This window comes from Penaeus monodon, unplaced genomic scaffold (genome assembly GCF_015228065.2).
Source record: "Penaeus monodon isolate SGIC_2016 unplaced genomic scaffold, NSTDA_Pmon_1 PmonScaffold_10388, whole genome shotgun sequence".
NCBI classification, from domain to species: Eukaryota; Metazoa; Arthropoda; class Malacostraca; order Decapoda; family Penaeidae; genus Penaeus; species Penaeus monodon.
In genome coordinates, this window is record NW_023639035.1 from 1 (window position 1) to 12,437 (window position 12,437).

Here is a 12,437-nt window from a genome sequence, read left to right on the forward strand (position 1 = left end):
TACGTCAGATATTAATATATTATTTTCCTCTTTTTGGGGGTGGGGGTGGGGGTAATTAATTCAACCCCAAAGGGTAGATTTATCGATGCGTGTTCAATAAATTCCTTTACGAAGGTCAGGCCTCCTGTAAGCTTCAATTCTGTCATAATCAACCAATATCATTATGATATTACAAATTACAACGAGGCTAAATCGTCACTGGATCTGTGAACCTTTGTGGTCTAGGAGAGGTAACGTTCTGATTTTTTTTCACGTTACAAAACTCTTGATAAAGGTCACGCTGCTATTTTTTCTCTCTCTTTTTTTTGTAATAATTTATCTAGTGCGTTTATTCCTCTTCAATGAGTTTTAGGATTATTGAGGTGACATTTTGGGAAATATGCAAATGCTCCATTTTTCTTTACGTAGCAATGGGCATTAAAATAAAAGCTTTGCCTGTCCATGTAGCTGTATTTTCAATGTAAACACTTTCGAAACTAATGATAATATACTACCGAGCGTATCTATAAAACATCACGTCTAAAGGAATCCCAAACACACGGCATTCTAAAGCCGCCCGCCCGGAAGTGCAGATTGATCCGAATCATTTTGTCTCAAATCAAAATCAAGACATTACTTGCGACATATCATTAATCTCTCCCAAACAAAAATTTTCAAATCGAAAAAGCAAACGCTCTCGCGAACAAAACCAGCAACACGTTTCTTTCTACTCCACGCGCGAGTATTGCCATGGGTCGGGTCCCCTTAATTTCATCAAATTTGAAACAAGGTCTTCTATACGCGGAAATTTTGCAGATGCCGTCAGATAGCAACAGATTTTCTCGCCAGTGCGTATGTGCATATTCTTTAGCCGGCATCTTCCACTAGAGAAATATTTACTAAAGTTGACCATACCGGCGCACAACATCGAACGTAGAGCAGGAAGCCGAAAGGAAATCCCCTTTTCTCGGGTTTATTTTCTCGTGATAACTGATATGTAAGATTTCCTATCATGAATTATAGTCGTCAGAAGTGATAAACAATCTATTTGATATTCATGATAAATGATGATTATTTATTACTCCCCCTCTCACAATATTTTTTTCTTTGACAAATTTTTCTCATTTCAACAACTCGAATAGCGATATTGATTTGATAACAAAATAAAGATGCTTTCCCGTTAAAGCAGACTAGTTTTCATACTGGAGGCGAGGGACTGCAGGCGCCCCCACACAGCTTTGGCGTGGTACCATGGGAAGCGAGAGCCTCACCCCAAAAAAAAGCGTCTGTACCTGAGAACCATTACAGAATGTAAGGGAGTTGGTCAGCGACGTCTAAGGAAAACCTCCATGCATACGAACATATTTTTGAGAACGTGGCTCCCATCCCGCAAACGTCATCGTTCCTCCATCATAACGGAGGCGAAGGAGTTTTTTAAAAACCCAAAAATAATCTTACATCCGGTACTGAAGTGGAACCGAGAAAGGGAGGGGGAGGGAGAGATGGAGGCAGAGAGGGGGGAAGGATGGAGGGGGAGGGGGAAGGGACAGAAGAGGGGGGGTGAACTCCCTTCACTTGGTCCCTCCACCCAAGGTTCCCGCGCTCTCCCGGACACTCACCCGGCGGGGAGGAGGGGAGGGAGGAAGGGGGAGAAGCAGGAGGAAGAGTGGGGGAGAATGGAGTTTAGAGTATGATTCAAATTTTTGTTTTACGTGCTCCGTTTATATATGTACATACTTATATATGTATATATGTTTACATGCATACATATATAAATAGATGTATAGACAGACACAGATAGATATAGATATATATAAAGCACATGTAGTGGCTCACGATCAACAACCTTATTTTTATTTTTCCTTTCATCAATACTTCATGGGTATTCTATAAATTTCTATCAATAATGTTTGTTTAGCCTAAATTTCATTACTTTATTTTTCTTAGTTTACTTCCTTAGTGAAGTTTTATAGAATGTTTTTTTAACTAGTTGCCTATAAAGTTGCCGCATATGACATGTACATAAATTTATCGATGTCTTGTATTTGTTACTGAAGATTGACAAACGTTTTGACATAAAACGTCGCTCTTATTTAAATAGACGATTGAAAAGCTTGTCATCAATATCGAAGTAGATGAAGGTACCACTGGAGAGCGTACCTGCATGATCAATTTCAGGTACCATGCAATTCATGTCACGGTAAGCAACAGGTTAATACAAGGGTTTTATTGCTCAAAAAATTACCGCCAAATATTAAAAATGATAAATAAAACAGAAGAAGTACTCCGTGAGGTGACAAAGTTCATTAAAAATCCCCCCTAATGCCTATGGAGATTAACGGAAAGTATGAGAGCAATGGGAAACGTCTTCAGAAGGATTTTTAGCGACCGCGCGGTAAAGCGGCGGCGCCTCCACGCAGCTGTGTCAGATGGCCCGCGCTTTCAGATCGTTTTTAAATGTCAAATTTCATTATCCTTGATATTTAATATGCATGTGATTATCATGTTTCTTATTTTATGTAAATCATTATACTTTTAATAAAAAAATGTAGTATTTCCTAACGTCCAAAGGCTATTAATAACAAAAAACCCCTAAAATAGCACCCTTCTCCCCGGAATGTGGCACCAGCGCGTGACGTAAATGTAAGCCCTCCAGTAGGCGGAGGGCCCGAGCCGTTGTCATGGCGACGCTGCGCTTTTTGTCGCCCCCGCGCGGTGCATTGTGGGTCCCGCCTTGTGCGCGCGAAAGCCCGCGATCAACGAATCTCAGTCTCTTGCCTCACGAACGCGGAGCGAAGTGGACCTCTTGCTGTTGCCCCTCTCGTTCCATTGTTAGTTTTCTTTGCAATACCAAACCCCCAACCAATTTTAAAATGGCCGATACTGCTGCTGAGGTTGTGTAAGTATTACAAGCATTAGTGTGGTTTATTTACTAAAAAAAAATCTATTTTAGAAGAAAAGTGGGGGAAAAAAACGTGATATTTTTTTTCTTTCCCATTGGGGGAAAATGATGCGGCTTTGTGTGCATGGAGTGTGCGCGACTTTTAAGGCAAAAATGGGTTAAAAAGAGCGGGGAAGAGTGCAACATCGGCGTTGAAAATGTGCTCTTTTTCGAGGAAAAAAGAGGAAGTGTGAAAGGACTTTAGGTGATGTACGGTATTGATGAAATGGTTTTTAAAAAAAAATTTTTGAAAAGGAGGTAAGGTCCGTTTTTCTTTTTTTTTTGGTTTTGTTTTTTCATATAATTTGGCGGGAATAAAACCCACTCCCCCCCCATCCCCCCCTTCGCTCCCCCTTCCCCCCCCCTTCACATCCTTTAGGGTTTTTTGTACCCCCTCGACAATTCCCTTTTTTTTATCGCCAGCAATGATAATTTCTCTTAATTTCATCTACTCCCCCCAATTCTAGTAGTCTTGTGGGATTCCTGTGATATTTATCGTCATTTCCTCCACCTCCCTCCTTTCCAAAAACCCCTTTCTGACCTTTGACCCCGACAGACCGAACAAAGATGTACCGGGTTGGCGGGAGTTTATTTCGCTGGGACCGGCATTTTTCGACCGGGCTAAGTTTACGGCTGTTAAATATTCCCGCTTTTCTCTCCCTCCCCCCCTCTTCCCCCTTCCGTCTCCCCCCCCCCCTCTCTTATAGACCGATAATAATTTTGGTTCGTTTTGTCATCCTGTCGTTTTAGTATTTCCGTGTTGGCGTGGAAACGTTGAGGAGACTTCGCTTTGTCTGGTATGTCCGTTTGGGAAGCGGCGGGGTTGGGAGCGAGGTATTGCGAGGGGGGGGGGGGAGGCGTCAGAGACCGGGCTAGTTCGTTAGGGACGGAAAACGTTTTCATGAGGATTCGCTGCATGATTTATGTCCCTTAGATTGCATGTTTTAATATTCAGCGGTTTGCGATACCATCTTTGCTCTTTTTTTTGCTGGACGTACTCTATTGATCAAGTAGCAAGCGGTCCGTGCCGGTTCTTTCCAAGCAGTTCCGGTTTTGGCCGATTGCAACAGGAAATGTTTTTGATGACGGGACTTTCTCGGACTGCATTTCAAAACAATGGTCTCGGGGACTTCAGATCAACGTTTCCACGTGGCGACTTGAATACCCTTCCCCCATACCCCCTCTCCCCCCCTCTATCTATCCTCCTCCGCCCACTCCAAGGTTACACTTCAGTGATTCAGGTTGTTGCTCTTGTGAAGGATGTCAGGCATTGCACAAATTCTTGTGTGTATTAGAGATGACTGGAGGGGGGGGGGGATTGTTTTCACTTTCCAGGTCACATGTTCATTATTACGTTGAGGTATTTTTAGGCACTCGCTATGCTTTTAGGAGTTGTAATAGCGTGTTCTGTGGTCAGTGTCTTCTCTCCGTTCTACTTCCCCCACCCACGCCTAGATGCGTTTCTCTCCACTGCGCTTCTACCTCTCTTGGATCTAATTTTCTTCGGCCGCTTTACTCCTTCCCCGAATCTCCTCAGATCTGTTTCGTTCTAATCCTCCCCTGTCTCAGATCTTCTCCCTTCACAGATCTGCCCCCCCCCCCCTCCATCTTCCCATAGATCTGTTTCTCTCCTCTCCTCCCGTCCCCCCCCCTCAACAGACCCGATTCCCCCCTCCCCTAATATCTCCCCATCAGATATATTTCAGACCCCCCCCATTTTCTTTAGCTCTCCCTGCATGTCTCTTCGGATCTATTTTTCTCCTTTCCCCTCCCCTGAATCTCCTCTGATATTTTTTCATTCCCCCGCCCCCCATCTCGGCTATTTCTCGCACCTCCCCCCTCCCCCCCCCTTCAGTTTATCGCACCCCCTTGCCGCCTCCTATCTCGTCTATTTTCCCTTCCCCCTTCCCCTGTCCCATCTCGTCTTTCATTCTTACCCTTCTCATCTTAGATTTTCTTCCCCTCTTCCTCCCACTACCATAGCATAGCCATTCCCCTTTTCATCTCGGGTCTTCCGCTCCGACTCTCCCCCTACCCATGTCCCCCCCCCCTCTTCATCTCGTATCTCTCAACCCTCTCCCTTTCCCATCCCGTCTTTCCCTTCCACATCTCTTCAGTATCCCCTTGGATGCTCCTGGATGCTGGTCACAGCGCGTCTCAACTTAAAGGTGTTCTGAGTTTGCTACTTGATTGGTGTGGCCTTTGTGGAGTTTGGCTCAGTAGTATTTTGTAGCTATGCTTGGCATAATTTTGTTTCAATACTTTTCGATTTGTCAATCATTTAATCTTTTATTAAAGTATTCAAGTAAACATTACGCAGACTTACTCAGTCGGAAGTTGGAACTGGATTCCTCATTATACGATTGTGGCGGCTTCTCTCCGGTCGTTGTGACGCTTGCACTGGGGAAGGATGTGCTCATCCTCATCCGCTTCTTATATTTGCTACAAGGCTTAGTCATTGGTCTTTATAGGGTGTTACTCGCCTTCCAATGTTAGCTGGACGAATATTGATCGCGGACATGGCGTGTGACCGGTTAGGTTTGGAGGTTACGCTACTACATAATAATGGTTAATAATAAACATTTGTCTTAGATAACTGGGCGTCTGAGTGGGTTGGGCACATGGTCAATCCTTAGTGGAGGCATGCGATTATCCAGTTGTATGGCTTTGTAACACATCCATATTTAACTCATAATGAAAACTCACGAATAAATCGTCATTTTTTATCATGAACATCGCGGAACCTTGTGAGAGGAATAAAATTCAGTAACGAGTTTAAAACTAGTCGAATAAACGCAGGATGTTGGTTTCCGGTGCACTAGTTCGCTAAAGCGGGGTTTATTGTAGTTGGTGTATGGGGGGGGGGGTGGGCGTCCTGGGAGCGTGGTCAGGGTTGGCGGGAACGGCCGATTGACTTGTTCCGTGAATTTAGTAAAAAAAAAAAATGAATCGATAAGCGGCATAAGACTTGTATCGAAGGATTTAAATGCGTTAATAACCATTTTTCATTATAGTCGAAATAACTCGCGACGTAATTACACCTATTTTTAAAGGCATGCTTGGCATTACACCCAAGACGCCTGTAATTAGTGTTTATGGAGCTTTAGTGTTCAGTGTTGGGCACTGAAAACTAGTTTTGCTATACGTTGTAACTATTATATACATTTCGGCAGTTTAATAGGACCGATAACGATGCATCACCAAAAGTGTACAGAATTACCGTAATAGTGGTTTGGTGGCCTTTACCGGAACCTCATCACTGTCTGAATGTATCGCTCGTATTAATTAATCAGGTTACCTTTATGCAACTTTTTTTCTCGTCTGTTTCTCTACAAGGCGGTGTTTATGATTTTTATGACTCATTTCAGTCGATTATTACTTTGCTTAATACTATTTCCATTACCACAGTGCCACCACCCCTGAGGTCACCAAGGAAGTCCCTGAGACCAAGACTGAGGAGGTAGAAAAGGCAGAGAAGGCCCCCGCCGAGGAGGAGGCTGAGGAAGCCAAGACCGAGGAGAAGGCAGCCAATGGTGACAAAACAGAGGAAACCAACGGTGATGCCACAGAGAAAACCGAGGAGGACAAGGCTGAAGAGACCGAGGAAGCCAAGGCGGAGGAGACCAATGGCGTAGAGAAGGTGTGTAGGGATTTTTTTCTCGTTTTTTTCCTTCGATAAGATAAATTGCTTTGTTTTAATTAATCTCCATTTATCTGGTTTTAGTTAATCCATTATTTAATTGTAACTCCACAGGAAGCTGATGAGGAAGCCGCCAAGACCAACGGCCACAGCGAAGAGACTAACGGCGTTGCTAATGGTGATTCTGGTAAGTTTTGTCAAGTATTGTGTGCCGTAATTGATGTATAAACTGAATATGGACAAACCTTTACAGTATTTTAAAATGATACTGAATTTAACCAATGTATTACAGAGAAGCGTGCAGCAGAGGAATCTGAAGCCACCTCACCCACAAAGAAGGCAAAGGTTCAAGAGGAGACCACAGAGGCTGCAGCTGAAACCACTGCTTAAGTCTGTCTTCCGCTCTTGTCCCCCAAGACCCTCACTCTAGCCTTCTCAGAGACCTTTTTTTTACTGAAACAATCTTGCTGTTCTTTTCTTATTTCATTTGGATGGGCACCTACTGAAGGTTTTGTAGCCTCAATTTTTTCTACCCGTGTACCTGTCAATTATTATACACTTCCGTGTATTCTTGGTATGAAAGAATGTTTGTGGGGTTCAATTTAACTACACCGTGTACAAATGTACAAACTGGTGTTACGTTCCTTCAGTCGAGTCCATGGTGGTTGTAGTAGTTTAAATTTCAGTAGGTTCTTTGAACGCAGGAACAAAGTAACGTGGTCTGTAAGGCAATTTTAAAAATTTGTACTGAGCAACCATTTCCAGTGAATGGTACTTGTTTTGTTTCAAGTCAGTGTAGTAAAGTTATTTGTACATGTTACTGAATGGATGTTTGAGAGTACTTGCTGTAGGCTGAACTAATATTCCATGCCATGCTAGGGCTAGTGTAGCACCAATTACAAGTCTGGCCTTTATTATTTTCTAAGTCATGTCTGAGTGTTGGAGTGAAGTTGCCACTATCCACACCAAGCAGGAAGGATTGAAGCTTTAGTTTTAGTTCGTGCACAAGTCAACATTCCGTTTCGTTAACATGACTAAGGTTACTGTGTACCTAATCAGCTGAAGTGAGTGATCTTGAATGGTACGTAGTATTATTTTTCAAATAAACCTTAACAAAAATGTGTTTGTTGTATACCTACCGTTTCTCTTACGTGACAACTTAAGGATGAACAAACTAGACCCGAGAAGGTCTGTTACGATATTTGCGACACTATCGCACCTGCTATAATTATAACTGATACCAGAAAGGGCGTATTAAGTCCAGGGGTATATCTTTATTAATAAGGGGTGGTAGGTGCGATAGTTGGCAGAACCCTGTTACCACTATACCATAGAGCTATAACCTTCTATTTATAGTATTACAACTTAATCTTTAAATTTGCCGCTTTATGTAACAATGCGGCACCACGCATAATTTTCTCCATTCGGTATCAGTAATTTTAAATCTACAAAGGCAATGTCGCTGTATTACATACAAACTAGATGGAAATATATATATATATAAATTAATTTTACGCTTTTGAGGACCCTAATACTGGAAATAATTTAATTTTTTGTAGCCTCAAATTTGTTCGGAATTTCGGAATGACCATTATACATTACTGATTATTCAGTTTACTTGAAAGTAACCGTGTGTGGTCAGGCAACTACTAAAAGAATATAAACGGAGAAAGCGCTAATCACGCAGCTTCTCGGGCGGTGCGTCTTATCACGATGTAATTCTTTCCTCCCCTAATCCCTTGCTCGTTCTTGTCGGGGGGGGGGGGGGGGGCAACGGAGACGGACTGAACCCAATGTAGGGTACCACCCCTACCTTGGTCCTCGGCCCTCACCTCCACTAATTTTGCATGCTCTTTTCCTTTTTCCTTTTTTCGCCCCCTTGTTCTGCCGCGTATTCCAATTGTTAACTCGTTTGTGCCGTTTCCGCCACAATACTTTATTATAATGCTCCAACTCCTTCCCCTTGTAATCACCTATATCGTATCGTATACTCCCACTCCATCATTTTCACTACCATAATACCCTCTGGTTCTGTTCATCCTGTAACCCTAGGAGAGAGAGAATTGGGGGGAGGGAGGGAAGAGAGAGAAATGGGGGTGGGGGGGGCAAGAAAGTGATGGTGGAGAAAGGGACAGAGGAGTGGGGGAAAAAGGGAAAGGGGAGTTTAGGGTACAGGGGGTGGGTGGGTGGAGTGTGAGAGAGAGAGAAACAAGGGGGGATAAGAGAGAATGAAGGGAGGATGAGAGAGAGAGAGAACAAAGGGAGGATAGAGAGAGAGAGAGAGAGAACAAAGGGAGGATAGAGAGAGAGAGAGAGAACAAAGGGAGGATGAGAGAGAGAGAGGAGAGGGAAGAGGAGATGAGAGAGAGAGAGAACGAAGGAGGATGAGAGAGAGAGAGAAGAACGAGGGAGATGAGAGAGAGAGAAGAGAACGAAGGGAGGATGAGAGAGAGAGAGAGAACGAAGGGAGTATGAGAGAGAGAGAGAGACGAAGGGAGGATGAGAGAGAGAGAGAGAGACGAAGGGAGGATGAGAGAGAGAGAGAGAGACGAAGGGAGGATGAGAGAGGAGAGAGAGAACGAAGGAGATGAGAGGAGAGACGAGAGATGAAGAGAGAGATGAGAGAGAGAACGAAGGAGGATGAGAGAGAGAGAGAGAAACGAAGGGAGGATGAGAGAGAGAGAGAGAGAACGAAGGGAGGATGAGAGAGAGAGAGAGAGAACGAAGGGAGGATGAGAGAGAGAGAGAGAACGAAGGGAGGATGAGAGAGAGAGAGAGAACGAAGGGAGGATGAGAGAGAGAGAGAGAACGAGGAGAGAGAGAGAGAGAGACAGGGAGATGAGGAGAACGAGAAAACGATGGGAGGATGAGAGAGAGAGAAAAAAATCATATAGGAAGTCGCACACATCCATGCATAAATAAAACAATTTCTCATGTTTGTATATTTATTTATTCATTTTTATAGCATGAGGCCAAGGTGATTATGTAATGCCTAAGATGATCTAGATTCCATGACACATAATGACTGATAATTTCAATCAGATAATATATCTTCTGCTTCTCCATAACAGCAGCATGATGATAGCATCTCTAACAAAGAACATCCATCTAACCCAAAAAGGTTCCCAGAAAGGTAACAGAAATAAAGCTATAACTTCCATACTGTAGAGTGTGTACAAGTCAAGATCATGAAGTCCTTATTAACTTGAACTGGGAATAATATGCTTGAGCTCTTCATTATATGCATTAAAAAGGTACAGGGATGGATTTCTGCTACATCCCACTGAAACAGCAGCAAATGCTCTTAAAAGGAGGATTAAGTTTGTAATGTATCATGTATACAAGTTACACACAAATATTTTCAAAGTGGTTTTGATCTCCAGTAAGAGTGTTTTATCCTATAAATATGAACCTCTGGGTTAATTCCTGTGTTTTATAGCCTCCACAGAAGCTGGTAAGATTGAAAGTGAAAACACATTAGCGTAAATGCTGTTATTGTCGCCTGTAATTATCATTGTCATATGGAAACAACTCTCACACATTAACAGGCAATATATTTCAAAAAATCATGATTATACAAAACCTATCAATGGCTATCATTGGGAGGGTGGGGGTTGGGGGACCATATGTGAAATAGGGTCAACAAATTATCTTTTTTCTCTATGCAAGAAGTTTCAAATATAATATTTTAATAATAAATATCAACAAGACAAAAGTATGGAAGCAGCATTCATAAAACATAAAAGAGTAAAGATATGGCAACAAAAATAAAGCTCAATCATACCTTATAATTGTACATAAAATTTGATTTGGCATCACTATATTTACAATATAAAATTATAATAGATATAAAATACTCTCTCAAGAGTACAGAATAATGATACTTAGTTTGGGAGATGTAAGCTTGGAAAATTTAGATCTAGTTTTAGATAAGAAAAAAATAAAAATAAAAATGCATAATGAGCAGCATTTATCTACAGTAATAAAATAAATACTTGAATCAATTTTTTTTTCTTTTTTCTTTTTACTGGTATGTTTATGATACGAAAATTTACACCAAGAACCCTCGCAAGGCCTCACACCCCTGTAAGGCTGATTTATTTAGTTGTCCAGTTAAAATCAACAAAATTAATGATAAATATGAAGCAGAAATATTAGCTGTCACGTTCATATTAGTTGTTTTCCATAACTGGACAGAGAGAAATGACGAGTAAACAGCATTGACATGAATATGGTCGTAATAAGAGAAATTATTCAAAATTAGACCAAAATATACAAAAGTAATATATATATATTAAACTTCCTCCTTTTGAAGTTACAACAGTGTGTCTACTGAATATGTTCGCTTGCCATCCTTGAAGAGCAACTAGGAAAGTGCTCCGGTTTGATTTCTGACTCAAGTTATTCCTTTACTAATATGTCCTTCTCCAACATTTAATTATGAAATTCAGGTCTGACATCTGCATCAACCCAAGCCATCACAATCATTAGAAAAAATATTAAGCATCTACAACCTTGCAAAAGAAAAGAAAATAAGATATAAGCAAATGAATAAATAAATCAGAAACACTGCAGAAGCCTCTGACATGCCGGGACAAAATATATTACTCTGGCTTTCTTCTTTTAACCAAAACTGGATACACGAGTAAAAAGCAGAGTATAAGAAGTTCCTTACAAATCACATAAACCCCCTGGACTCGAGCTCTCAGTAACAGCCAGATTTGTTTCTTCAAATGTTATGAATCTCAATTTGATGTAACATCATTATTGAAATGACAACAGTTTTCCCTAACAGTATGAAATGTCTATGGCAAAAAAGGAAAAACAAAAAGAATATATGCATAAAAACAAATGATAGTTGAAGAAAGACAAGCAACAATATCAATAGTACCAATCATGAAAATAATTAAATAAATTTCTGGTATACACTTCCACAATTTGATTATTGAGAGAGAATGAAGCAATGAATGTCTTTTTCTAAATGTGTTTTCTATATCCAATAAAAAGTGAAGGGGGGATATATCTACAAGAAATAATTTGCTATCACAAAAGCTCCTCACTGCCCAAAGGAGAGCTCACTCTTCTGTACCATATAAGGAAGTGTGAGAACTATTAACAAGGAAAGGAAAGAGGGGGATGCACCCTCTTCAGCAAAAATACCGAAGTATTCTTTCGTGTAAACAAGACTTGACTGTTGGATTTGCAAAACTTTGCTATAATCATAATACAGAAACCACTGCTACTCCAGTAATGGCAACCTCTTCTGCTTGTGTGAGGGTGTGAATATGAGGGTTGTCAGAACGCATAAATATGGTGACCCCAGACTGTATGCTGCTGGAATGGCAACATGAGAAGTCAAGTGCCGGCGACCTTGAACCACAGGAGGTGCGGCTTGTTCTTTTAACACACCTACTACTTGACCTGCAAACAGAAAGAACATGATTAATAACTAGCATACTTCCAATGTAAGTTAGATCTTAATGAGTAGTATCTTTTCAAAATTTCTTAATTATCTTAGAGAAATCTTCGAAGAGATTTTATATGTTAGTGAAGCTTGGAACAACTAACAAGACTGTCTTCAAATAATGGGCAAGAATACAGTTACTTTAGCCTAGAACAAAAAACATTTGAGGGTGATCACCACTTCTGCTGACAAAAAAGATTGCATATGGTAGGATAAAAGGAATCCAGAGGATAATACTTAAAATAAAAATGAAATCTCTTCAAAGGGGCCCATACAGCATTTCCCAATGTGCCCATTGCTTAAACCCCTTAGTTTTCTTTATCTGACACTTAGTTTTATATTCATATCTCAAAAGTTTTACAGCAGCTCTCTTCCTATGACAATTTTGATACATAAAATATGTCGATAAAAAA

The 12,437-nt window shown here is 41.1% G+C and overlaps 1 protein-coding gene across 1 annotated transcript; it reads left to right on the forward strand.

The window, feature by feature from the left end:
• Window positions 1-2,833: 2,833 nt before the first annotated feature.
• On the forward strand, window positions 2,834-7,000 carry LOC119568649 (glutamic acid-rich protein-like). Its single transcript, XM_037917168.1, has 4 exons — window positions 2,834-2,878; window positions 6,329-6,560; window positions 6,675-6,747; window positions 6,853-7,000. The coding sequence occupies exons 1-4, from the start codon at window positions 2,853-2,855 to the stop codon at window positions 6,948-6,950; spliced, it is 429 nt and encodes a 142-aa protein (XP_037773096.1). The 5' UTR covers window positions 2,834-2,852; the 3' UTR covers window positions 6,951-7,000.
• Window positions 7,001-12,437: the final 5,437 nt, after the last annotated feature.

Excerpts from the sequence above, each read along its gene's own strand:
- LOC119568649 (XM_037917168.1), top strand. The coding sequence starts at position 2,853 with ATGGCCGATACTGCTGCTGAGGTTGT. Across the intron at positions 2,879-6,328 it reads GATACTGCTGCTGAGGTTGT|TGCCACCACCCCTGAGGTCA; the intron begins GTAAGTATTACA and ends CCATTACCACAG. Across the intron at positions 6,561-6,674 it reads AGACCAATGGCGTAGAGAAG|GAAGCTGATGAGGAAGCCGC; the intron begins GTGTGTAGGGAT and ends GTAACTCCACAG.